This window comes from Scyliorhinus torazame, chromosome 18, assembly GCF_047496885.1.
Source record: "Scyliorhinus torazame isolate Kashiwa2021f chromosome 18, sScyTor2.1, whole genome shotgun sequence".
NCBI classification, from domain to species: domain Eukaryota; kingdom Metazoa; phylum Chordata; class Chondrichthyes; order Carcharhiniformes; family Scyliorhinidae; genus Scyliorhinus; species Scyliorhinus torazame.
Window position 1 is genome coordinate 71,998,234 of NC_092724.1, and position 26,097 is coordinate 72,024,330.

General features: G+C 50.0%; 2 protein-coding genes across 2 annotated transcripts in view; one reads left to right on the forward strand and one right to left on the reverse strand.

Moving 5' to 3' along the window:
* LOC140395294 (scaffold attachment factor B1-like) overlaps positions 1 to 26,097 on the reverse strand; it is a 525,130-nt gene that overhangs the window by 339,200 nt on the left and 159,833 nt on the right. The window lies entirely within an intron of this gene.
* The window catches only part of LOC140395754 (PALM2-AKAP2 fusion protein-like), a 34,526-nt gene continuing 23,443 nt past the window's right edge, over positions 15,015 to 26,097 (forward strand). The window contains exons 1-2 of the mRNA XM_072483909.1: positions 15,015 to 15,191; positions 22,648 to 24,847. Of these exons, the coding sequence (XP_072340010.1) occupies positions 15,015 to 15,191; positions 22,648 to 24,847 (2,377 nt within the window). The remainder of the gene's footprint in view (positions 15,192 to 22,647; positions 24,848 to 26,097) is intronic.

The window sequence follows — 26,097 nt, forward strand, 5'->3', positions numbered from 1 at the left end:
GACCAGCGCCCGCTGTGGCGCCTCGAGGAGGGGTTGCTGGCGGACGAGGAGGTGAGCGGGTGGGTCCGGATGTGTATAGAGAGGTACCTGGAGGCCAATGATAATGGGGAGGTGCAAGTAGGGGGTGGTCTGGGAGGCGCTGAAGGCGGTGGTCAGAGGAGAGCTGATCTCCATTAGGGCACACAAGGAGAGGGGGGAGAGGAGAGAGAGGGAGATGTTGGTGGGGGAGATGGTGAGGGGTGGACATGAGGGACGGGAGGCCCCGGAGGAGGGATTGCTTAGGGAGTGGCGTAGCTCCAGGCTGGAGTTTGATTTGTTGACCACCAGGAAGGCGGAGGCGCAGTGGAGGAAGGCGCAGGGGGCGATATATGAATACGGAGAAAAGGCGAGCCGGATGCTGGCGCACCAGCTTCGGAAGCGGGAGGCAGCTAGGGAGATCGGGGGAGTTAGGGATGGAGGAGGGAGCATAGTGCGAAAGTGGGGTGGGTATCAATGGGGTCTTCAGGGACCTTCTACGAGGAACTGTACCGGTCTGAGCCCCCACTGGAGGAGGGAGGGATGGGTCGCTTCCTGGACCGGCTGGGTTTCCGAGGGTGGAGGAGGGGCAGGTGGCGGGGTTGGGGGGCGCCGGTTGGGTTGGAGGAGTTGGTCAAAAGGATAGGGAACATGCAGGCGGGGAAGGCACTGGGGCCGGATGGGTTCCCGGTTGAATTTTACAAGAAGCATTCGGACCTGCTGGGCCCGCTGTTGGTAAGGACCTTCAACGAGGCAAGGAGGGGGGGGGGGGCTCTGCCCCGGACGATGTCTAGAACGTTGATTTCCCTGATCCTGAAGCAGGACAAGGATCCCCTACAGTGTGGGTTATACAGGCCGATCTCACTCCTAATGTAGATGCAAAGTTGCTGGCAAAGATTTTGGCCATGAGGATAGAGGACTGTGTGCCGCAGGTCATACACGAGGGTCAGACGGGGTTTGTGAAAGGGAGGCAGTTGAATACTAATGTACGGAGGCTCTTGAATGTTATAATGATGCTGGCGGTGGAAGGGGACGTGGAGATGTGGCGGCCGATGGATGCGGAGAAGGCCTTTGATAGGGTGGAATGGGGGGGGTACCTGTGGGAGGTGTTGAAAAGGTTTGGGGAGGGGTTCGTCAGGTGGGTGAGGCTGCTATATGAGGCCCCGGTGGCGAGTGTGGCCATGAACAGAAGGAGGTCAGAGTATTTCCGGCTACACCGGGGGACGAGGCAGGGGTGTCCCCTGTCCCCCCTGCTCTTTGCGCTGGCGATTTAACCCCTGGCAACGGCGTTGAGGGAGTCGAGGAACTGGAGGGGGCTGGGGAGGAGCATCGGGTGTTGCTCTATGCGGATGATTTGCTGCTATATGTGGCGGACCCGGTGGGGGGAATGCCGGAGGTGATGAGGATCCTTAGGGAGTTTGGAGATTTCTCCGGGTACAAGCTTAATATGGGGAAGAGCGAGTTGTTCGTAGTGCACCCAGGGGACCAGGAGAGGAGGATTTGTGAGCTCCCGCTAAAAAGGTCAGAGAGGAGTTTCAGGTACCTGGAAGTCCAGGTGGCCTAGGAGCTGGGGGCCCTACATAAGCTAACTTCACGAGGCTGGTGGAGCAGATGGAGGAGGAGTTTAAGAGGTGGGACGTGCTGCCACTCTCCTGGCGGCTAGGGTGCAGTCAGTTAAAATGACGGTGCTCCCGAGGTTTTTGTTCCTGTTCCAATGCCTCCCCATCATGATCCCTCGGGCCGCCTTCAGGCGGTTAACAGGAGTGTTATGGGCTTTGTGTGGGCGCAGAAGACCCCGAGGGTGAGAAGGGTGTTCCTGGAGCGGTGCAGGGATAGGGGGGGTTGGCGCTGCCTAACCTCTGAGTATTATTGGGCCGCCAATGTGGCGATAGTGCGTCAGTGGGTGATGGGGGGTGAGGCGACATGGAAGAGGCTGGAGATGGCGTCCTGTGTGGGCACGAGCCTGAGGCGCTGGTGACGGCGCCGCTGCCTGCTTCCTCCAAGGTCCGCTTCACCACGAGCCCGGTGGTGGCGGCTATCCTCAAAATGTGGGGGCAATGGAGATGTCACAGGAGGGAGGTGGGGGCCTTGGTGTGATCCCCTGATGCACGATCAATTGCACAAAGACTAAAGTTGGGTACAACTGTGGCTTTATTACAGTCAGATGCGTGGCCTCCTACTTCAGCTGGCGAAATGGCAGGGCACTGGAGGTCATGAATATTTATACAATTCTCCCTGGGCGGAGCCAGCTGGCAGGAGCTCCCGGCGAACCTGTAGTGCAGGTCCTACCTTACATCCCCTAATACAGTGGTTCACCACAAAGTCTCTCAACCTTCGAATCTCCATGTCTGCCACCGTTTGAAAGTCCGTCTGCTCCTCCACCGTCTTCTCCAGCTCCTGGATCTTCTCAGCCTGGCCATCCAGCCTCTTCTCAATTCAGTCGAACGATTTCTGGAGCGGTTCCAAATGATCACTTTTCAGTGCTGGGAAGTTCTCCTGCATAACCTGCAACAGGTGCTCCATTGTCGGCTGAGCTGGTGGTGCTTGGGTCTGGACATCGGCCACATCCCTCAGAATCTCCCCTTTGACCTTGCTTGCCCACTTCTTTAGCTGTTTGCGATCCTTCCTACTTCTTAGTTCCATACACCTCTGTATGGATTCAGTGCCTGAGTGCTATTACTTTCCAATCCAGCGCAAAAAAGTCAGGGGAAAAGGTCCAAAAGCCCGGCCAGAGCGGGAGCCACCAAGTGTGCAACTTACTCCCTCATAGCCGCCACCGGAAGTCCAAACTGGCATCACTGTTTAAGACCCCCACCTCTAAGCTCTGAAAGCTGAAATTATTGGGAAAATCAGCCCTGTTTTATTTGTGTGATCCTGGTAAGGGCTGCTGATGTCCCTTGTTCTTTGCCTCTTGTGAAATGAGAGTTGCCAACCCTCCAGGTTTGCCCTGGAGTCTTCAGGAATTAAAGATGAACCTTCCAAGGACAACATCACCGAGGAGTTCAACAGAATTGTTTTGTTGGATCCAATGGAATTGGATTGATTTACCTTTGAGCTGTTTGACCAGGTTGAACAGGTGGAACCTGGACTGGGTTGCTGTGCCCTCCAAGCGAGGGGCACGTGCCCTCCATTATGGGGGCCCCATGCGGTACATCAGAAAGGATCCAGGATTCACTCTCAACAATTAAATCACCTCAATGGGGAATTGTTACTCATAAAATTTTACCTCACAAACAAGGTCATTCAGCCCTTCATTCTTCCAGCAGTTGCTTGTGTCCAGATGGTGAGGGTATTACCTGTAGACTAACTCTAGCTGTAGATCGGGTTGCTGCTGCCCTGCCATCTTAGAACTGGCCATCTTCAGTTGGGCCTATTGCTGGTGGTTTAATCACATGACTCCCAGGTTCAATTTCTTCACCTAGTCAAACATCCCCTCCCCCCCCCCCCCAAATACCACCCGCAACATTATTCTAACTAGTACAGTGTGTTCACAGGAAATAAAATTATCCTTTTTATTAATGCTGCTGTGATTTTGCTCTCGAGGTTTCTCCTGGAGATGAATCTTTGGTCTCTGAAGACTCCAGGACAATCCTGGCAGGTTGGGAACTCCAGACATTGGAGAATGGGCAAACGTCCCTCTCTGTACAGAGCCTCATGTTGGTCACAGGGTTTTAGTGTTTAACCGAGGTTCAGTAAATCCCAGGGTAAATCACTCGGCCCTTAATTGGTAACTCTGTGGGAAGAATGGCCGCTTACCCTGTCCTAAAAAAACGACCGAAATTCGAACCAAACCTCCCGAACTGAAATATTTTGGCAATTCTGCTGCTCGCAGAAAAATACTTTTCACTGTACCTCGGTACACGTGACAATAAACAAATCCAATCCAATCCAATTCCTTGGAGTTACAGAATCTTAAAAAAGAACTGCGAGTATTTAGATAATCTCAGAATGTACTTTGCAGCCAGTGGAGTGCTTTTCAAGTGTGGTCACTGTTGCAATGTAGCAAAGATGGCAGAAAATATGGGCATAGCAAGCTCCCACAGGCAGCCATGTGATAATGACCAGATAACCTGTGACCAATAAAAACTCTCGTGCTGTTCTTCATCTTTAGTATCCACCAGAGAGACCGGAACTTTGGATTCCTGTCTTCAATAGACAATTTCTCGATCAGTGCAGCACTCCTTCAGAGTGGAAGGCGAGTCTGGAATATAGGCTGAAAGTGGGATTTGAACTCTCAATCTCTTGACCAGTGGATAAAAGGATTACCCAATGAGCCACACACCTTGTATAGTTGTGTGCACTTAGTCGGTACTTTCAACATGTCTATAGCTGCTGATCTTTTGAAGGAGGAAATAATAAAGGAGTGTGGGCGGAATTCCATGAAAACGTTTCTAAGTTTATTTGTGGTGGGTTTTCAGGGAGTTTCCGGCCGCTATTCAATGACAGTTAGACACGTTTTGGGCCAAGTGGAGTTTTTCACCGGTTTAACCCTAACTTAAATATTTTTCAGCACTGGGGAGCTGAACTCCAAGATCGGGCCGACATTTGGAAAGGGTGCCCCGATCTTTAAGTGAGCTTGTGGGCCCCCACCAATGGGAAATGTCACCCATCACACACATGGGCACTAACCCCACCCAAGTGAGGACACCCCACTATGGGGACCCTGTGGGCCCCCCTCTTCAGGCCTCCCAGAGGCCCGTATATACCTGCCCTGCACGCTCCTACCCTTCAAACCCTCCGTTCATGGGCGCTGTTAAGGCCCTGAAACTTGGCAGTGCCGCCCTGGCACCTGGGCACCATTGTACTGCCACCCTGGCACCCAGGTCGTGCTCCGGCCAGCCTGACAATGCCACCCGGGCACCTTGGCAGTGCCAGGGTGGCAGTGCCAAGGTGCGCACTTTCCAGTGGGAGGGCCAGGGGGCCATCCAGCACTATCTCTGACCACCCAGGGGCCTCCAATGGACTGGGTGCCTTTCCGCCTGGTCCACAATCTTGTGGACCAGTACTGATTGGCGCCTGGCTGTAGCCTCTCTGGGGAGGCCGGTAAATCGAGGAAGACCTGTAGATGCCAGGTAGGTAGGCCTTGTGTAGGTTTACAACCTACTTTAGCGAGCGCCGTTTGGTCCCAGCCCTTTTAGGCGGAGTTCCAATTCTGATGTCTCGCAGGACTTGGGAGTATCCCGTGAGGCACGGTGGCTGCCGGGAGACACGTGCGAGACCTCTCCCAGATTCATCGGCCACCTTGTGCTCTCGCTCAACCGCAATGCGGCCACTGGATTGCACCCTGTGTGTCGAGTGGGCTCTCCGTATTATGGGCTCTCCATATTATCCTATCATCATCATCATCATCTTTAATCCCCTTTTTTAAAATACATTTAGAGTACCCAATTTTTTTTCCAATTAAGGGGCAATTTAGCGTGGCCAATCCAACTACCCTGCACATCTTTGGGTTGTGGGGGCGAAACCCACGCAAACACGGGGAGAGTGTGCAAAACCCACATGGACAGTGACCCAGAGCCTTGATTGAACCTGGGACCTCGGCACCGTGAGGCAGCAATGCTAACCACTCTGCCACCGTGCTGCCCGAATCCCCATTTTAAACAAGCCCCTTTCTAATATTTTAATAACCGTTCAGTATGACCAAGTTGGAATTTGTGGCATTGCCATCTGATTTCATCAGCAATCATGTTAATCTTTTCAGTATTGAAGGAGTTTCCTTCGATACTAAGGCTATTGTCTCTCTCCACACTCATAACTGACACACAAACCCCACCCAGCAATGGACAGACATCCTGTTTCACTGAGTTTCCTCTAACAATCAATTGTTGCCTCACTGTTTGTTGAGCCATTCTCTGCAGAGCTTCTTTATATTAGTAAACATTCAAATCCGCCAATGAACGAGGACTGAGAGTTACTTTGTAAAGTGCCAAGTCTGTGAAACTGAAATATAGAGCAGCAGCGCTAAGGCTTGGAATGGTGGGGTCAGTGTGCCAGGATGCAGGAGATTGAGGGGGAGATGGGAAATACTGAGAACGAGGGTTGGAAAAAGCAGCAAGCAGTTCAAAACCATTAATTTGACTCTTTGGACAGAGTGTCTATGAGTCCGCCTATTGAGTCCACAGTGTGAGGTTTAATCCAGTACTGTTTTTGCCTCTCCCCCTGGTACTTTTTGGCGTCAGAGGGAGAGATTTGGATTACTGAGGCATTGGGACCGAATCTCAGGAAAATGGGACCTGTACAAACTGCTTGGGTTGCATCACAGTAAGACCGGGACCAATATCCCCTCAGGGTATTTGCTTATGCTGTGTGGCAGGTGCTTGGGGCCCTGAGCAGGCAGACACAGGAGAGAAACAAAGATAGAAATGAAAGAAAAGTAGAAAGCAAAATCAGAGCAAATGAGGGCTAGCAGCAAATAGGGCCACAGTAAAAAACGCTGTGAAAATGTTAAGACAAGTCTAAAGGATCTGAATTCATGGAACATTCACAGTAACCCTTTGCCTCGCCCTCGCACTCTTCCTTGCCCCTTAGCGTCCCAAGGTGCATCTTCAGTTGTGTGTTCAGTTTCAGATGATTCAAAGATTTGCGCCAATGCATTTCAAAGGCTCCCAGTCTTGTTATAGAACTATATAATCCCTACAGTGCAGGAGAAGGCTATTTGGTCCATCTAGTCTATTGTCCCCCTTACACCCACAACCCTGTAACGCCATCTAACTTTTGGACACCAAGGGGCAATTTATCATGGCCAATCCACATAACCCGCATATCTTTGGACTTTGGACAGAAAACTGGAGCACCCGGAGGAAACCCACACAGACACGGGGAGAACGTGCAGACTCCACACACAGTCATCCAAGGCTGGAATTGAACCCGGGACCCTGGCGCTGTGGGGCAGCAGTCCTAACCACTCTGCCACCGTGCCACATTTTATGTGGCTCATGAATTCTGTACTTAATAGATACAGCGTGAATGGGCATGTTGGCAGGGCGGAGGTTTGGGGAGGATGGAGGGGTATGGGCGATATGAGGGACATGGGATGAGGGTTTAAGGGCTTAACACCCATGTGGAAAACTGGGCCGATATCCCAGTGAATAGAGGCAGTCCATCTAATCTGCTGGCTCCATAATCCGTCCACCTCCATTTCTACCTAATAATAACCTTTTATTGTCACAAGAATGCAGTTACTGTGACAATCCCCTACTCGCCACATTCCGGCGCTTGTTCGGGTAAGCTGCTACGGGAATTGAACCTGCGGGTCTTGTTCTGCATCACAAACCAGCTGTCTAGCCCACTGAGCTAAACCAGCCCTTCTGGGGCCTGGGTCAGGAAGCGGCAGCCCCGACTCCAGTCCAACTCCGATGTCCAGAATCCAACTCAGGAATTTAACATCGGGAAATCTCCCGCTTCCCAAACCAAAGAGGAAAGTTCAGCCGCCTGTGTCTGTCAAATCCTGCAACAGTTTATTAAAAACTCAGTAAAGATTGCAATTGCAATGTTTGAAGATTGTTCCCTCTCAGTTTGGCAGGTATCCTGGTTTCATTTACATTTCTGATGTTGCTGTGAAGAGGGTGAACTCTCACTAGTGATATGGGATGGAGGTTCAGCCCACCGTGTGGAATGCAAATGAGATTTCCCAGTACTCAGTCAGTTTGAGATAATAGTTTTCCAAAATATCCTGCAAATATTTTCAGCTCACCCCTTCATCCTCTCTGCAGAATAGATGTTCCTGGTTCCAAAAGAGAAAATGCTGGAAAATCTCAGCATGTCTGGCAGCATCTGTAAGGAGAGAAAAGAGCTAACATTTTGAGTCCAGATGACCCTTTGTCAAAGATGGAGCTTTTGTCAAAGGGTGAGCTTTGACAAAGGATCACCTGGACTTGAAAGGTTAGCTCTTTTCTCTCCCTACAGATGCTGCCAGACCAGCTGAGATTTTCCAGCATTTTCTCTTTTGGTTTCAGATTTCAGCATCTGCCACAATTTGCTTTTATCCGGATGTTCCTGGTGAATGGCGGTAAATCTCCGACTGTAATGATGAATTTTTCCCGCTGGCAGTGCATTCCCGCCCACATGTTTCCCAGCAGCATGGGATGGTTTCAATGGGAAATCCCATTGGGGGCGGCACGGTAGCACAGTGGTTAGCACTGTTACTTCACAGCTCCAGGGTCCGAGGTTTGATTCCCAGCTTGGGTCACTGTCTGTGCGGAGTCTGCACGTTCTTCCCGGGTCTGCATGGGTTTCCTCCGGGTGCTCCGGTTTCCTCCCACAATCCAAAGATGGGCAGGTTAGGTGGATTGGCCATGATAAATTACCCTTCGTGGGATTGCTGCTTTACAAGACTAGGGTGGAGGCATGGGCTTGGATAGGCTCCTCTCTTTCCAAGGGCCAGTGCAGACTCGGTGGGCCGAATGGCCTCCTGCATTGTAAATTCTATGATGCTATGAAATCCCATTGTCAAGCGGCGGGAAGATAGAATCCCGTCGCCAGCGAACGTCACGCCACCAAGACTCATGTGGCTGGGGGAACGGAGAATCCAGCCCAGTGCCGAGAACAAAGTGAGATATGCAAGTATCATGGGCAGGATTCTCTGACTCCGGGCCGAGTCAGAGAATTGCCGGGCCCGGCACGATTCATGCAATGCGGGCCCGGCACGATTCATGCAATGCCGCCCCGACGCTGGTCCGTCGATTCTCTGGTCACCAGAGAATCGGCGTCGGGGGTGGCGCCGGTCGGGGGCCTCTCTACGTGGCCTCCCCCCACCGATTCTCCGCTCGGGATGGACCAAGAGGCAGCCGAGATAGGCCAAGTCCCGCTGGCGGCGTTCACATGTGGTCCTACCCGGTGGGTCCTCGGCATCCATCCTGCGGGGGTGGCCTGGGGAGGGGGAGTCCGACCCCGTGGGGGCCTCCACTGTGGCCTGGCCCGCGATCAGGGCCTACCAATCGGCGGCCGGCTTCTCCTGGTGGGGGCCTCTTTTACTCCGCGCCGGGCCCTGTAGCTCTACGCCATGTTGCGTCGGGGCCGGCGCGGAGACGGAAGCAGTGCGCATGTGTGAGTTTGCGCTGGTCGCAGCGCGCATGCGCAGACCAGCGCCCGTTTGACGCCAGTATCGGCAGCTGGTGCTGCGTGAGTCATTCCATGCTGGCCCCTGTAGGGTGCAGGGTCCCTGCTCCTGAGGGCCTGTTGACGACGTCATAAAACGTGACAGCGTTTACGACGGCGTCAACACTTAGCCTCAGGATCAGAGAATCCCGCCCCTTGTTCTCAGCTAGAGTGAGAGTGAGTGAGGCCCAGATCAAAAGGGAATAAATCTGTATAAAAGCAAATACTGCGGATGCTGGAAATTGGGGGAAAAATGCAGAAAAAACTCAAGCAGATCTGGCAGCATCTGTGGAGGAGAAACACAGTTCATATTTCCAGTCCATATGACGCTTCTTCACAACACTGAAGAAGGGAAATATATTTAATTATTTTGATGCATTGAGCACCTAGCAATTGCACTGGAAATTGTTTTCTGATCATTTGGATATTACATGTAAACTAAATCTCTTTCTGGCGTGACAATGTCATTGTCTCACTGAAGTGCATATCAGTAGTTGCAAGATCACCGAATCAGCATCTCTTTGAGCACACTGGACCAGGATTGCACTGTTGTAATCAATCTGTTTCTAGCTGTCTCTGTCACAATTGCCCTTTGTATTGGAGCTCGAGGCAGGTTTACTGACTCCAGCCAGTATTCTACAGCTCCCATTCCCCTGGGACATTTTGAGGTATCTTTGCAAGCTGATTCTGAGATTGAATGTTGCTACTGTCGATTTGAACCTCACCACTCTGATCTGTGAACAAACATCTTCAACCATTAACCTGACGCGTGAGCCGCTGAGGTCAGTGTTACTGATTCATTTCAGATTGTTTTATAAGCTTGAGCTTCATAAACCTTTGGAATCTCAAGGTTTGAATGCTGAACGAAAGTGGTACAGTGTGATTAAATTCTCTTGAAAGGTCAGAATTTTACTTCCATGATGCAACTGGTAAACATGTTGTTGTTACTACAACTTGATAGTGGTTGAATGACCTCTCTGCTATTGAGTGGCACCATTGGACTGGTCTAAGTTGGCTTTCGTTGACAAGCTTGTCACATGCCCTATATTATACCTGTCCTTGTATTGCTGGTAATGGACTTCACATAATTAGAGTTTGTCCCTGTACTCGTAAAGATGGCGGAGTTTAGATGTCTTGCGTTCCACGCAATGGAGGTGTCCTTATTTCAGGCTCCCAGAACCATATCATAGAATTTACAGCGCAGAAGCAGGCCCCCATCTTCATTGATATTGTTTTAAAAAATATATATTTTTATTCAAATTTATACATGTTTACAAAAAAAAGAAAAACAAAGAACGCATAAATAAACATCTTACAACTACATAAACACAGTAGTAAACACAAAGTACACCGCCCCCCCCCCCCCCCCCCCTCCTCCTCCCGGGTTGCTGCTGACCACCTCCTAACGCTCCGCTAGAAAGTCTAGGAACGGTTGCCACTACCTGAAGAACCCTTGCACAGACCCTCTCAAGGCAAATTTTACCCTCTCCAATTTAATGAGCCCTGCCATGTCGCTGATCCAGGCTTCCACGCTTGGGGGCCTCGCATCCTTCCACTGTAGCAGAATCCTCCGCCGGGCTACCAGGGACGCAAAGGCCAGAATACCGGCCTCTTTCGCCTCCTGCACTCCCGGCTCGTCCGATACCCCAAATAGTGCTAACCCCCAGCTCGGCTTAACCCGGGTTTTCACCACCTTAGACACCGTCCTCGCAACGTCCCTCCAGAACCAATCCAGTGACGGGCACGTCCAGAACATGTGGGTGTGATTTGCTGGGCTCCCCGAGCCCCTCCCACACCTCTCTTCCACCCCAAAGAACCTGCTCTGCCTCGCCCCTGTCATATGCGCTCTGTGAAGAACCTTAAATTGTATCAGGCTAAGTCTGGCGCAAGAGGAGGAAGACATTTACCCCCGACCCGACTCTCTCTCCGAGCTCCAGCTCCCCTTTGGCCAATGCAGCAGCAACCCAGTTCCCCCCTCCCCCTCCCCCTCCCAGCTAAGTCCCCCCCCTCGCTGCGTTGCTCCCCCCATAGCACTCCCGTAAGTCAGCTGACTCCTGCTGACCCCGGCCGCTCCCGCCACTCCATGGACCCCCCAGTGTGGTAGTCTCCCCCCCCGCCTCCTGTCCATCAGCGGGCACTCCTCTCCAACACCGCCCGGTCCCGCCCCCTTCCTTCCCCAGCACGGGAAAAAGCCTGCGCTTTCCATCAAACCGGCCCTGCCTTCTCTGGCGCAGCTCCCTTTTGCGGCCTAATCCCAGCTCCCCCACCTCGGGCCTCCCATCTCCTTCCCCCCACCCCCCGCCAATAGGGCCCCTACTTTCCAACCACCGACGCCCACACTCCCACAAAACCCCCACTTTATACCATTTCACTCTACCCTGCCCAGCACCCAAGAAAACAGTACAGAACATCCCCCAAAACACAGTGACCACAGTAGCCCCCCCCCCCCCGCCCCCCCCGCACGCGCTACATCCCCTCACAACCGACCCGCAGTCCGTGTCCAACTTTTCGGCCTGAATAAAGGTCCACGCCTCCTCCGGCGTCTCAAAGTAATGGTGTTGGTCCTTAAACGTGACCCACAGTCGCGCCGGCTACAGCTTTCCAAACTTCACCCCCTTCCGATGCAGAACCGCCTTAGCCCGATTGTACCCGGCCCTCCTCTTGGCCACCTCCGCGCTCCAGTCCTGGTATATACGGACCTCTGCATTCTGCTGCTCTGCTCCTTTTTTGCCCATCTTCGGACACACTCCCTGTCCGCCAAGCGGTGGAACCGCACCAATACCACCTGCCGCGGCTCGTTAGACTTGGGCCTCCTCGCCAGGACTCGGTGGGCTCCATCCAGCTCCAGGGGCCTCGGAAAGGCACCCGCGCCATTAATGTGTTCAGCATCGTGACCACGTATGCTCCAGCATCCAACCCCTCCACTCCCTCCAGGAGACCCAGAATCCGCAGGTTCTTCCTCCTCGACCGATTCTCCATGTCCTCGAACTTAGAACATTGAACATTATAGCGCAGTACAGGCCCTTCAGCCCTCGATGTTGCGTCGACCTGTGAAACCACTCTAAAGCCCACTATTCCCTTATCGTCCATATGTCTATCCAATGACCATTTGAATGCCCTTAGTGTGTTGGCAAGTCCACTACTGTTGCAGGCAGGGCATTCCACGCCCTTACTACTCTCCGAGTAAAGAACCTACCTCTGACATCTGTCCTATATCTATCTCCCCTCAATTTAAAGCTATGTCCCCTCATGCTAGACATCACCATCCGAGGAAAAAGGCTCTCACTGTCCACCCTATCTAATCCTCTGATCATCTTGTATACCTCAATTAAGTCGCCTCTTAACCTTCTCTCTAACGAAAACAGCCTCAAGTCCCTCAGCCTTTCCTCATAAGATCTTCCCTCCATACCAGGCAACATTCTGGTAAATCTCCTCTGCACCCTTTCCAATGCTTCTACATCCTTCCTATAATGCGGCGACCAGAATTGCACGCAATACTCCAAATGCGGCCGCACCAGAGTTTTGTACAGCTGCAACATGACCTCATGGCTCCAAAACTCAATCCCTCTACCAATAAAAGCTAACACACCATACGCCTTCTTAACAACCCTCTCAACCTGGGTGGCAACTATCAGGGATCTATGTACTTGGACACCGCGATCTCTCTGCTCATCCACACTACCAAGAGTCTTACCATTAGCCCAGTATTCTGCTTCCTGTTATTCCTTCCAAAATGAATCACCTCACACTTTTCTACATTCAACTCCATTTGCCACCTCTCAGCCCAGTGCTGCAGCTTATCTATGTCCCTCTGTAACTTGTAACATCCTTCCGCACTGTCCACAACTCCACCGACTTTAGTGTCATCTGCAAATTTATTCACTCATCCTTCTACGCGCTCGTCCAGGTCATTTATAAAAATGACAAACAGCAGTGGCCCCAAAACAGATCCTTGTGGTACACCACTAGTAACTGGACTCCAATCTGAACATTTCCCATCAACCACCACCCTTTGTCTTCTTCCAGCTAGCCAATTTATGATCCAAACTGCTAAATCACCCTGAATCCCATGCCTCTGTATTTTCTGCAGTAGCCTACCATGGGGAACCTTATCAAACGCTTTACTGAAATCCATATACACCACATCAACTGCTTTGCCCTCATCCACCTGCTTGGTCACCTTCTCAAAGAACTCCATAAGATTTGTGAGGCACGATCTACCCTTCACAAAACCGTGTTGACTATCTCTAATCAAATTATTCATTTCCAGATGATTATACATCCTATCTCTTATAAACCTTTCCAAGACCATGCCCACAACCGAAGTAAGGCTCACTGGTCTACAGTTACCGGGGTTGTCTCTACTCCCCTCCTTGAACAAGGGGACAACATTTGCTATCCTCCAGTCTTCTGGCACTATTCCTGTAGACAAAGATGACTTAAAGATCAAATCCAAAGGCTCAGCAATCTCCTCCCTAGCTTCCCAGAGAATCCTAGGATAAATCCCATCCGGCCCAGGGGACTTAACACCTCCTCCTTATGAACCTCAAGCCCTTCTAGTCTAGTAGCCTGAATCTCAGTATTCTCCTCGACAACATTGTCTTTTTCCTGTGTGAATACTGACAAAAAATATTCATTTAGCACCTCTGCTATCTCCTCGGACTCCAAGCACAACTTCCCACTACTGTCCTTGACTGGCCCTACTCTTACCCTAGTCATTCTTTTATTCCTGACATATCTCTCGAAAGCTTTAGGGTTATCCTTGATCTTACCTGCCAAAGATTTCCCATGTCCCCTCCTGGCTCTTCTTAGCTCGCTCTTTAGGTCCTTCCTAGCTAACTTGTAACTCTCGAGCGCCCTAACTGAACCTTCATGTCTCATCTTTACATAAGCCTCCTTCTTCCTCTTGACAAGTGTTTCGACTGCTTTAGTAACCCACGGTTCCCTCGCTCGACCACTTCCTCCCTGCCTGACAGGTACATACTTATCAAGGACATGCAGTAGCTGTTCCTTGAACAAGCTCCACATTTCCACTGTGCCCAACCCCTGCAGTTTTCCTCTCCAACCGATGCATCATAAGTCTTGCTTCATCGCATCATAATTGCCTTTCCCCCAGATATAACTCTTCTCCTGCCATTTCTTATGCAGCGCCTCGTGCGCCTCTACCTTCACTGCCAGGCCCAATATCTCGTCCTCATTCTCCGAGGCCTTCTGCCGCACCTCCCGGATCGCCGCCCCTTGGGCCTTCTGGGTCTCAACCAGCTTGCCGATCGAAACCTTCATCGGCTCCAGCAGCTCTGCTTTCAATTCCGTGAAGCAGCGCTTGAGAAACTCCTGCTGCTCTTGCGACCACTGCACCTATGCTACCTGGTCTCCACCCGCCGCCATCTTGGTTTTCCTCCCTCGCACTTTTCGCTGCTCCAAAATTACTTTTTTCACCGCTCCACACCTGGTCCAATCCATACAGTGCCGGGGAAATTGTACTGTTGCCTTCCCACACTGGGAACCATCGAACAAATGCCGCTGGAGCCCCTAAAAAAAAGCCCAAAAGTCCGTTTCTGGTGGGAGCTGCAGAACGTGCGACTTAGCTCAGCATTGCCGCAACCGGAAGTCCTTCATTGATCTTGTTAATGATCTCTCTCCTCAGGTATTGTCCCCTACTCCTTCAAATTTGCCATCATCACTCTTTTATTACACTCCTGTATCATCTTTTATTACACTTCTTTGTATGTTTTGATATACTACGGAGTGTAATATGTGTTACTCAAACCTTGGTTGCTGATGAGGTTTTCTGAATCTCGACGAAGAAGACACAAACTCGTCCAGTAGTAACAGAAGGTTTATTGAGTAACACTAACAATAATTGCGTGAGTTCTTTACTTTAACATTGATACAAACTACTAATGACGTTTTTGTCCTTGCAAACTGCAGAAACATTCCCAACTGCTTTTTCTCCCAAAGTTCTTGAACGTGTTGGTACCTCTGAAATCTGGGCCAATTTTTTCCAGAACTTCAAGTATCAATATGCCCAGTCCACCCACCACTGTAATGGAGAAATCAAGCCAGGAACGGCATTTTATGTGAGCGTGACACAGATAAACCTTCCCTCCACGTTCTTTTTTTTTTTAAAAATAAAAAAGAATTTACGCATTTTATTCAAACTTGTATCAAAGTAGGTTACAGCAAATAAACACCCGGGGAAACATTCTTCCCAACAACAACTATACAGTTGTACAGATTTTTCTCCTTTTTCAACCCTCCGCCCCATCACCAACCCCCCTCCCCATCACCCACTCCCCACCACACACCACTCCGACGAACAGCTCCTCAAACACGGTCACAAACACCCCCCACCTTTTCTCAAACTCCGCTGCAGAGCCCCTTAACTCATACTTTATCTTCTCTAACCACAGGAAGTCATACAGGTCACCCAACCATGCTGCCACCCCTGGTGGCGATGCCGACCGCCACTCCAGCAGAATTCGTCGCCGTGCAATCAGAGAGGCGAAGGCCAAGACATCGGCCTTCCTCCTCTCCATGAGCTCGGGCTTCTCTGAAACCCCAAATATCGCCACCAAAGGGTCCGGGTCCACTCCCTCCTATCCTGGCTAAGACCACGAACACTCCTGCCCAGAATCTTCCCAATTTTTCACAACCCCAAAACATGTGCGCATAATTCGCTGGCCCCCGCCCACACCTCTCACACTCATCTGCTACCCCCTGAAAGAACCCACTCATTCTTGCCCGAGTCATATGCACCCTGTGCACCACCTTCAACTGTATCAGACTCATCCTTGCACAAGAGGAGGTCCCGTTTATCCTTCGCCGTGCCTCACTTCATACTCCCCAATTGATCTCCATTCCCAACTCCACTTCCCATTTCTCCTTGATCTTCACCACCCGCTCGCCTCCCTGCTCCCCCAGCCACTTGTATATATCCCCAATTCTTCCCTCCCCTTCCACATCTGGAAGCAGCAGTCGCTCCAGCAGGGTGTATCCCGGCAATCTAGGGAACCCCTTCCAGACCTTTCGGGCAAAGTCCCTAACCTGTAGATACCTGAACTCAAACTCACTACCCCTCGGCAGCTCTACCCTCTCCCTTAGCTCCTCCAGACTGGCGAACCCCTTCCTCCAAATACAAATCCCTCACCTTGACCAGCCCCATTTCCCTCCATCTCCTGTTTAAACTATCCATCCCCCTCTGCTCAAACCCATGATTCTCGCACAGCGGCGTTAGCACCGACATCCCTTCCACCCTAAAATGCCTCCTCAGCTGATTCCATATCTTCACCGTGGACTGCACCACTGGGCTCCCTGAATACCTACTCGGAGCCATTGGCAAGGCTGCTGTCACCATAGCCCTCAAACTAGACCCTTTACAAGATTCCTCCTTCATCCTAACCCACTCTACCCCTTCTCCTTCCCACCACCGCCGCACCTTGTCCACATTCGCCGCCCAATAATAATGAAGCATGTTTGATAACGCCAACCCCCCCTGCTGCCTCTGCCTCTGTAGCAGGGTCCTCCCCAGCCTCGGCACCTTCCCCGCCCATTGATGATTGTATCCACTTTCCGAAAAAAGGCCTTTGGTATAAAGATCGGGAGAGCCTGAAAGATAAATAAGAACCTCGGCAGAATATTAATTTTCATCATTTGGACCCTCCCTGCCAACGTTAAGCGCAGTGTATCCCTCCTCTTAAGATCCTCCCTGGCCTCCTCCACCAGCTTCGTTAAGTTCCACTTATGGAGCCCCATCCATTCCCTCGCTACCTGAATCCCCAAGTACCTAAACCTATCCCTCGCTACCGTAAATGGTATCCCCCCCTAAATTAACCAATTAACCCTCTGTGCCAACTCATTCCCCGGGAGTACCTTGCTTATCCCTACATACAGTTTGTATCCCGAGAACCCTCCAAACCTCCCCAACAGGCCCATGAACCTTCCCATACTCTCCAACGGACCCGAGAGGTCATCGGCATAGAGCGACACCCGATGCTCCCTCTGTCCCCTCATTATCCCCTGCCACTCTGCCGACCCCCTGAGAGCCATCGCCAATGGCTCTATGGCCAGCGCAAACAGCAACGGCTACAGCGGGCACCCCTGTCTTGTACCCCTGTGTAAGTCAAAGCTTTGAAAGTTCATATCATTCGTCCTCACCCTCGCTCTTGGCGCCACATACAGCAACCGCACCCATGCCACAAATCTTGGCCCAAACCCAAACCTTCCCAAAACTTCGAACAAGTACCCCCACTCCACCCAATCAAATGCTTTCTCTGCGTCCTTGGACATCACCACCTCCAGTATCAGAGCTCTCGACGGATTCATCACCACATTCAACAGCCGTCTTATATTACTCGCGAGCTGCCTGCCCTTCACGAAGCCTGTTTGATCTTCTGCAACCATCCCTGGGACACAATCCTCCATCCTCCCCGCCAACAACTTAGCCAATACTTTCACATCCGTGTTCAATAGTGATATGGGTCTATACGACCCACATTCCACCGGAACCTTCCCTTTTTTGGGGATTAGTGTGATTACTGCCTGCTTCATAGTCTCTGGCAACTCCCCCTTCGCCAGTGCTTCATTAAACGCTCCCCATGATCAACTGGTACGTGGCCAAATCCGGGATTGCTGCCAGCAACCCCCTCATAAAACCCACATCATCCCAATACCCTCGACCTCTCAATGTCCTTCTCCACCTGTTCCTCTGCCTTTGCACACTGACCCCACCATCCTCCTCCAACACCTCTCCACTGTCGTCCAGCTGGATGGGACTGCTCTCACCTGGTTCCATTCTTACCCATCCTGTCGTAGTCACAAAATTATGGTATCTCTTCTTGCTTCAGCACCTTTGTTTCTTGTATTCTTCAAAGATCTATCCTTAATCCTTCCCAGTTCTCATCTACAAGCTTCTGTTCAGAGACATGATCTGAAAGCACAGTGTTTGTTTTCACAAGTATGCTGACAACACCCAGCTCTACCCCAGTGCCATCTCTCTCAATCGTAAAATCAAAGAGTTTTCCAAGCACAGAACGAGGCCCTTCGGCCCATCGTGTCTGTGCCAACCATAAAACCATTGCCTTTGATTTGTCACCTGGTTTGTCTAACATTCGGTTTTGGATGAACAGAAATGCAAATTTGGGAAGACTGAAGTCATTGACTTGGGTCAAACTCTGCTCTTGTTTATTCGTTCATGGGCTGTGGGTGTCGCTGGCTAGGCCAGTATTTATTGCCCATCCCATAATTGCCCTTGAGAAGGTGGTTGTGAGCTGCCTTGTTTGAACCACTGCACTCCATGTGGTGTAGGGAGACCCACTGCTGTTAGGAAAGGAGTTTTGCCCCAGTGACAGTGAAGGAGCGGTGATATATTTCCAAGTCAGGGTGGTGAACGACTTGGAGGGGAACCTCCAGGAGTTGGGGCTCCTATGTGCCTGCTGTCCTTGTCATTCTAGATGGTATTGGTCGTGGGTTTGAAAGGTGCTGTCTGAGGAACCTTGGTGAGTTCCTGCAGTATATCTTGTAGATGGTGCACACATGACTGCCAATATTTGTCGGTGGTGGAAAGAGTGAATATTTAAGGTGGTGGGAGGGATGCCAGTCAAGCAGGCTGCTTTGTCCTGGATGGTATCGAGCTTCTTGTGGGTTGTTGGAGCTGCACTCATCCAGGCAATTCCATCACACTCCTGACTTGTGCCTTGTAGATTGTAGACAGACTTTGGGGGGGCGGTCAGGAGGTGAGTTACTTGCTGCAGGATTCCTTAGCTTCTAACCTACTCTTTTAGCTGCAGAGTAATGAATACATATATTTTAAAAATTATAACTGAAATCTCTTCAGAGCGCTGGAGGAACTCGTGCTCACACTTCCGTTCCTGTCAGTCACACACATGTGGTCCAGTTATTTGGCTGATCCAGTTCACTTTCTGTTCAATGGTAAGCCTGCAGGATGTTAATAGTGGAGGATTCAGCGATGGCAATGCCATTGAATGTCAAGGGGAGATGGTTGGATTCTTTGTTCCCTAGCTATTGACTCTATCCAACTCACTGGAAAGAGTCTGTGTGCAACCTTGGTGTGACATTTGACCTTGAATTGAGCATCCAAATTCATCTCTGTGTCGTCACTAAGAAGCCGATTTCACCTCCATAAGATCACCCAACATCACACCTGTCTCCAATCATCTGCTAATGAAACCCTCATTCATGCTTTCATTACCTGTATAGTTGACTATTCCAGTACTCTCCTGGCCAATCTGCATGCATTCTTTGTAAACATCAACTCATCCAGAATTCACAAGAGATCCTGTCAGCCATTACAACTGCTGACCTACATCGTCTGCTGACTTGGCAATGCCTTGAAGTGAACATTTTCATCCTTGTTTCAAACCTCCATGACCTTGCTCCTTTCTATTTCTGTAATGTCTGTGATCTCTGCAATCCTCCATTTCTGACCTCGAGGAACATTCCAATTTTAATCACTGGACTATTGTGCTGGTACCTTCAGCCGCCTGGGCTCTACACACTGGAATTCTCTCCCTTAACTTCTCCGCTTCTCTCTCTTTCTTTCTCTCTTCTCTTGAGACACTCTTTAGAAGTGACCTCTTTGACCAGGGTTGTGTGCACCTTTCCTATTATGTCCTTTTGTGGCTCAGGGTGCCATTTTGTTCAATAATGTTGCTGTGAAGCACCTTGGGACCTCTGACTGCAGTTACTGTTACCGAGAAAGATAAATACTGACCAGAAGCCAGTGAGGTTTAACTGCAGTGATGTCACCAGGATTTGACAGATTTAAATGGGGGTTTTGTTGCAATGTGATGAGTCAAACTGGCTGGATCAGGTGCCAGAGGGTGAGTGCATTTCCCTTTCTTCAGTTTCCTTGTGAGACAAAGGGTCCGCTTCTTTTCACTGAGTGCCAAGGACCAATGCCATGGGTCACCAATGGCAACCTCCTGCCAGTCACCATCTCACTCTGGCTGGGCTCAGGCCACAGGGCCTGTGGTGTTGATGCATGGTAGCTAACATCGTCAGGCCTGGGAGATGTTGAGCGCTGTGTGCTTTGCTGTATCACCCTCGTGTCATTCCCATACAGCTTCCACAAGACCTATGCACCAAATAATTAAATTGTCTGTTGCAAAAGGAGGTCATCCAACCCATTTTGAGTCTGTGCCTGCCAATAAAGAGCTACCTAGCGTAATCTCACTTTGCTACTCTTGGTCGAGAGCTCTCTAATGTACGTCTGGATTAACTCTCATCTAATCTTTCTACCAATTACTTCTATCGACCTCTCTGCTAACAAACGTAAACCCTTCCTATCCATTCAATCTATATCTGACATAATTTTATACACTTCAATTAATTTCTTCCTTTAAGAAAGAAATCCCAGCCAGTCCAATCTTTCCTCAAAACTAAAATTCTCCATTCCTGGCTATATGCAACGATATTTAGCTGCTGTTGCTCTGGGTAACAAGACAGTTCTTTATTGGTGGTTATGGACTGCTGATAGTCACAGCTACTGCACAAAGACTGGCTGATTAATCGGGTTGCCCCCATGCATCTTCCTGGACTTCCCAGGGCAGCATGGTAGCACAAGTGATTAGCACTGTGGCTTCACAGCGCCAGGGTCCCAGGTTTGATTCCCTGCTGGGTCACTGTCTGTGCGGAGTCTGCACGTTCTCCCCGTGTCTGCGTGGGTTTTCTCCGGGTGCTCCAGTTTCCTCCCACAGTCCAAAGATGTGCGGGTTAAGTGGATTGGCCATGCTAAATTGCCCTTAGTGACCAAAAAAGGTTAGGAGGGGTTACTGGGTTCTGGGGATAGGGGTGGGGGGGGGGGAAGTGAGGGCTTAAGTGGGTCAGTGCAGACTCGATGGGCCGAATGGCCTTCTTCTGCATTGTATGTTCTATGACCTTAAATTCTGCCAGATGGTGTGATGAAATTTGAACCCATGTCCCCAGAGGATTCGCCTCTGAATGAATAGTGTTGTGACATTACCACCACACCGGCAGTGTCCCCTTAAGTATACCAAAGCACCCTCCCTCCCACTGAGTATATTTTAATAACTGTGTATAAGACAGGGGTAGTCACTTTCAATTTTAATTATTGCCACCACCAATACTCAAATGAAAATACGCAAGCTTCTTTGAACATGATCCACAGCTTCCATATTCAGTTTCTGAGAATCAGATCATCTTCCTGTGTGCATACAATGTCCATTTTGCGATGTCCATTAGTGATGGATGTTGAGAACTATTCAGCACAATGACTTGCTTTGTTTGGCAAGTAGTCCATTCAGTAGTAAGAGCCAACGTGTCAAAGCCACAGGTTGGACAGATCCCTGGTCTGGGCTGCAATGGCCCATTGCACTCCAGAAATCCCTGCTGGGCACGTGTCTACATTGGCTCTGGTGCCAGCTCAAGCTCACTCTGCTTGTTGTCTGCCCCACAGCCTCTTTGTCTGGGTGTTGGGCTCAAGGAGGTGCTGGCTTAGGCAACAGCAGACTGAGATGGTGTGCTTTTTGAGGCTTTGAGCTGCTGCGATTGCAGAGGTCCGGAGTTCCCGTCAGTAAGGCGAGTGATCATATGTATGATGTAAAAGAGTTCCAGTTAGGAAAGTTCCAGAAAGTGGGCGGCAGTGAGTTGCTATGTGGGCCCAATGTCAGTATTAGCTGTGAGTGTTGGCAGGACTTGCCATTGCATATCAGGTACATGGAGATGCACATTTGTATGCTTACACGAGTATACAGACACACGCACACACACATACATGGGTATACACACACTGGTACATGGGTATACGCACGCATGGGTATACGCACGCATGGGTATACGCACGCATGGGTATACGCACGCATGGGTATACGCACGCATGGGTATACGCACGCATGGGTATACGCACGCATGGGTATACGCACGCATGGGTATACGCACACGCATGGGTATGCGCACGCGCACACGGGTATGCGCGTGCGCGCACACACTGGTATGCACGTACACTGGTATGTGCGCACACGCACATGGGTATGCGCGCACACGCACATGGGTGCATGCACACTGGTACACTCACACGGGTACACGCACACATGGGTACACGCACACACAAATATATTTCTCTCTGGAAATTGCAGGATGCCTGTTAACCTGTCTCTCAGCACTGAGTCATGATCTAATCCAGAGCTTTGCTGCAACTCCAGAGCTTTCCTGCTGTTACAGGACTGAGAGGAGATTTCCCCTCCTCCTGTTCCTGACCGGTCCTATACACTGTTGGTGTACTCCATTCTGGAGAGGTGAAGTTCTTCCAGTCACATGTACTCTTGGTAATTTAACTCCTAATATTAGATGGTATCACCATGGAAATTATGTTCTGCACTTGAGAGCAGCTACCTAATACATGTTTAATTGTAACTAGTCCAGATTGTATGCTACTGTTCCACTGTTCGTATGTACTGTGATGATGAACACTCCTCCCTGATTCAGTGCTATGAATAAGGCTCTCTCTCAGTCACTGTGTGGCGCCTCAATGTGAAATATTATTTTTGTCTTTAATAGAAGCCACCGACTTTGGGGATTCCAGTAGAGGCGTCTGTGGTGAACAAGGTGGAGTCTCAGCCAAGTGCCACAGTCTCCAAGGATCCAGTGCATGGGAGACTGCTAAACTCTGATATTCAGCCAGTAGAAGATCCAGAAAGTAAACTTGTGCAGAGCAAGGATTCGGAGCAAGACCAAGTTCCTTCCAAAGATACAAGGGAGACCCCCCCAGGGTCCAGCAATTGGCTGGATGAACAGAAAGAGAATGAGTGTGTGCTGAAGGGGGGAGAGGAGAAGAAATCTGTTTCCCCCGAAGACCCCCATACACATACTGACACTGCGGGTTCACTGGGACAAATGGAGGGAACTGAGAGAAATGACTGCACCATCAAGAATGGGCCTTTTGTCATTCTTGAATGTTCACCTCCAAATCTGGAAAATGGAAGACTCTCTCACAATCCAATCACACTGATAGATTCAGAATCTTTTGCGTCCATCACTCCTACACCTGGGATTAATTGTAGCAACGATGTTCTAATTCATGCAAAGAAGGTTTCTGTCATTCCGTACTCAGACACTGATGATCTGGATATTTCAGTAAATGGGGGGTCCAGAGCTACGGTTTTCTCCGAGGCGGAACAGGAGGAAGGGTGGACCCCCTCCTCAACATTAACCACCATAAAGAGAGAAGCGAACTTTGACCTTCGAACCTACCACGCTGAGAAAAAGCCAACAAGACTTTTTTCTGATGAGGAGGAAGGTAACCAGACAGTAATCATTAAAGGAACAACCGATGAGGAAATGCTTGAAAAAGAGAGGAGGCAGGTAATTAGAAATCAAGCAATGAAGAAGAATGCCACCATTGCTGAGCGCTGGGGGTCAGCAGAGCAATTAGACACAGAGGAGAAACTATCGCTTGTAGATTCCACACCGAAAGAAGATGAAACTCAGATGTCCGGGATAGAAGCCAATTTGTTCCCTTTTCCTAACGAATCCTCCGTCGCTCATCCTGAAGGCATCAGCACCGAACAAATAAACTTCAGTGTTGCTCGGCAACAGTTCCTGGAGATGGAAAAGTCACAGCAAGAAGCCCCTAGGAGTCCAAGGCACCCTGCCCAACCATACAAGGCCTTGAACCAATCTTCCAGACTGTCTGAATCAAGTAAGTCTCTTCCCTACAAGGGCAGCGGTGCTTTGGACACAAATCCAATGGTCGCTCTAAAGGTTGTTACAGTTAATTGCATACCCGATGAAGAGAAGGGGAATGCAGAGGAGCATTCCACTAAAAGTAAGAACATCTTCATTGCTGAAAAGGTTCCGACTGTGGAAAATGGTGATGGTGAAATGTTTGTTGAGACCCGGCGGAATCTTGCTGTGTACTCCTCAATCGACGACCTTGATTCTGGGTTGGGGGAGATGTGCAATGACTACAATTACGGGTATACAAGTGATGGTGGAGCATCAAGTGAGATGCTGAATGTTGGGACTGATAACGGCGACACTCTTGAATCCTCTGACCAGAAAACTATGTTTGAAACTCCCATTGAGAAGGAAATCCGATTAGCAATGGAAAGGGAAGAGTGCCTTCGCAAGGAGCGAGGAATTAGGAAGTTGGGATGTTCGGAGGAAATGGTGCAAATTAAGACCAAGCCGCTATTATCTCAACTCCCTCCAACATCTTCTTTCTCAAAATCAAAAGACAAAAACCGAATGGTCTTTTTTGTTCAGAGGGAAATTGAAATGGATTCAAAGAGGGAAGAGAAGTTGAGACAAGAAGGTAAAGTTAAGGGTCTGTATGACAAAGGGATTCCAGAGGAAGTGGAAAAACGCAAAAAGGTTTTTGAACAGCAGGTAGATGATGTGCCAGTTGTACCACAGCAGAGCAGGCATCCAAAGGTAGCCAGTTCTGCTTCACAGGGACCTCTTGATGTGGGCAACATTCCAGAACAAAGAAACACAATCCAAGTGAATGCGGCAGAATGTAAAGTAATCTTGCGGGAAAGCCCAGACTATCAGCTGTTTAGTAAAAGTAGTTCAAAGCCAGACCCTGCCACATGGAGCATGGCGACGAGGCGGGTAGAAGGCCGGCCAGCCCACGATGAAGGACCCTTCATCCTGCGACCATTGAAGCGCCAGACCACCTCCCTGATTGAGCGGGAAATTGAGGAAGAACAACGTCGGGAAGAGGAACTCCGGGCTCGGAAACCGGTCCATTCTTCAAGTGAGTGTATTGGGCTGGAACCGCCACGGGATGCTGAAACTGCCAGAGTTCATGCCGTTACTGTGCTGAAACTGCCAGCAGCTTCTGGAGACCATGATGGAAATCCAGAGGTTGCTGTTAGTGATTCTACAGGCGGAAAATCCGATGTAGTCAGAGCCAGGCCTACCAGCAACTTTAACTCTCAAAAGATCAGAGCACTCTTTTTAAAAGGAGGCCCGCCCCAATGTTTTAAAAAAAAAAAAAAAAAAAAAAAATTTTTAAATAAAAAATAATGACACCATAGAAACCCCTCCCCCCAACACAACCCCAGTTTAGTCTTGTTGATTGAGGTGTAACTGATTTATTAATTGCATTGTAACAAAAAAAAAACACTGACTATGAAAGGCTACATTTATATTTGTGGAAAATCAAATTTCTCCACCATGTTAGGTATTTGCATATCTTTACCTTAGCTTTTTTCTTGATTCAATCACAATTATTTGCTACCCCAGAGTGCAGTAGATGCTGGGGCAGTCGGTAAAGAGGAGTTAGACAGATTTTTAATTGGTAATGGGTTGAGGGGTTAGGGAGAATGGGCAGGACGGAGGATGAAATCAACCATGATCGAATCGCGGAGCAGATTTGATGGGCCAAATGACCTGATTCTGCTCGTAAACTTAAGAACCTGCCCCCTTCGCAGTCCCTCGTTCTCTGGCAGTCAGTCCCCGGAGCCCCCCTGGCAGTGAGGCCCCGCCCTCCCTGTCACCCACCCCCCCTGCAGTCCCCTGCCCTCCCGCACTCATTGCCACACTCTCTCACTCCCACATCCCGGATGGTGGTGGGGTGGAGGGCAACAGGAAAGTTCTGCGATAGGGTGATTGGTAAAGAGATTAAAATTCTCATGGTGCACGTGATGGTCCTGGGACATTAAAACAAACCGAAGCTAACTCTCGGGGTACTGAAAATACAAACAGCAGAATCGTTTGCAGCACTGAGAAAATGGGAGCAGTGGTTACAATCTGGAATTGGGGAATGCAAGCGTGAGTCTGGGTGGCGATAAACAGCCGCATTGAAAATGAGAAAACGGAGTGGGTGGGTTTGGGTTGAATGCCGGGTTAAATTCGAAAAATCTGTTTCCCAACCCAATTCCCCTTCCAAACCACCCATTTCCTGTTTTATCCCAGACAATTTAATCAAGGTGACGGCTTGGTGGTTGGAGGAGACTGTGTTTACACCTACCTCTTTGTCCCAGGCCTGAGAAGGTTCAACAT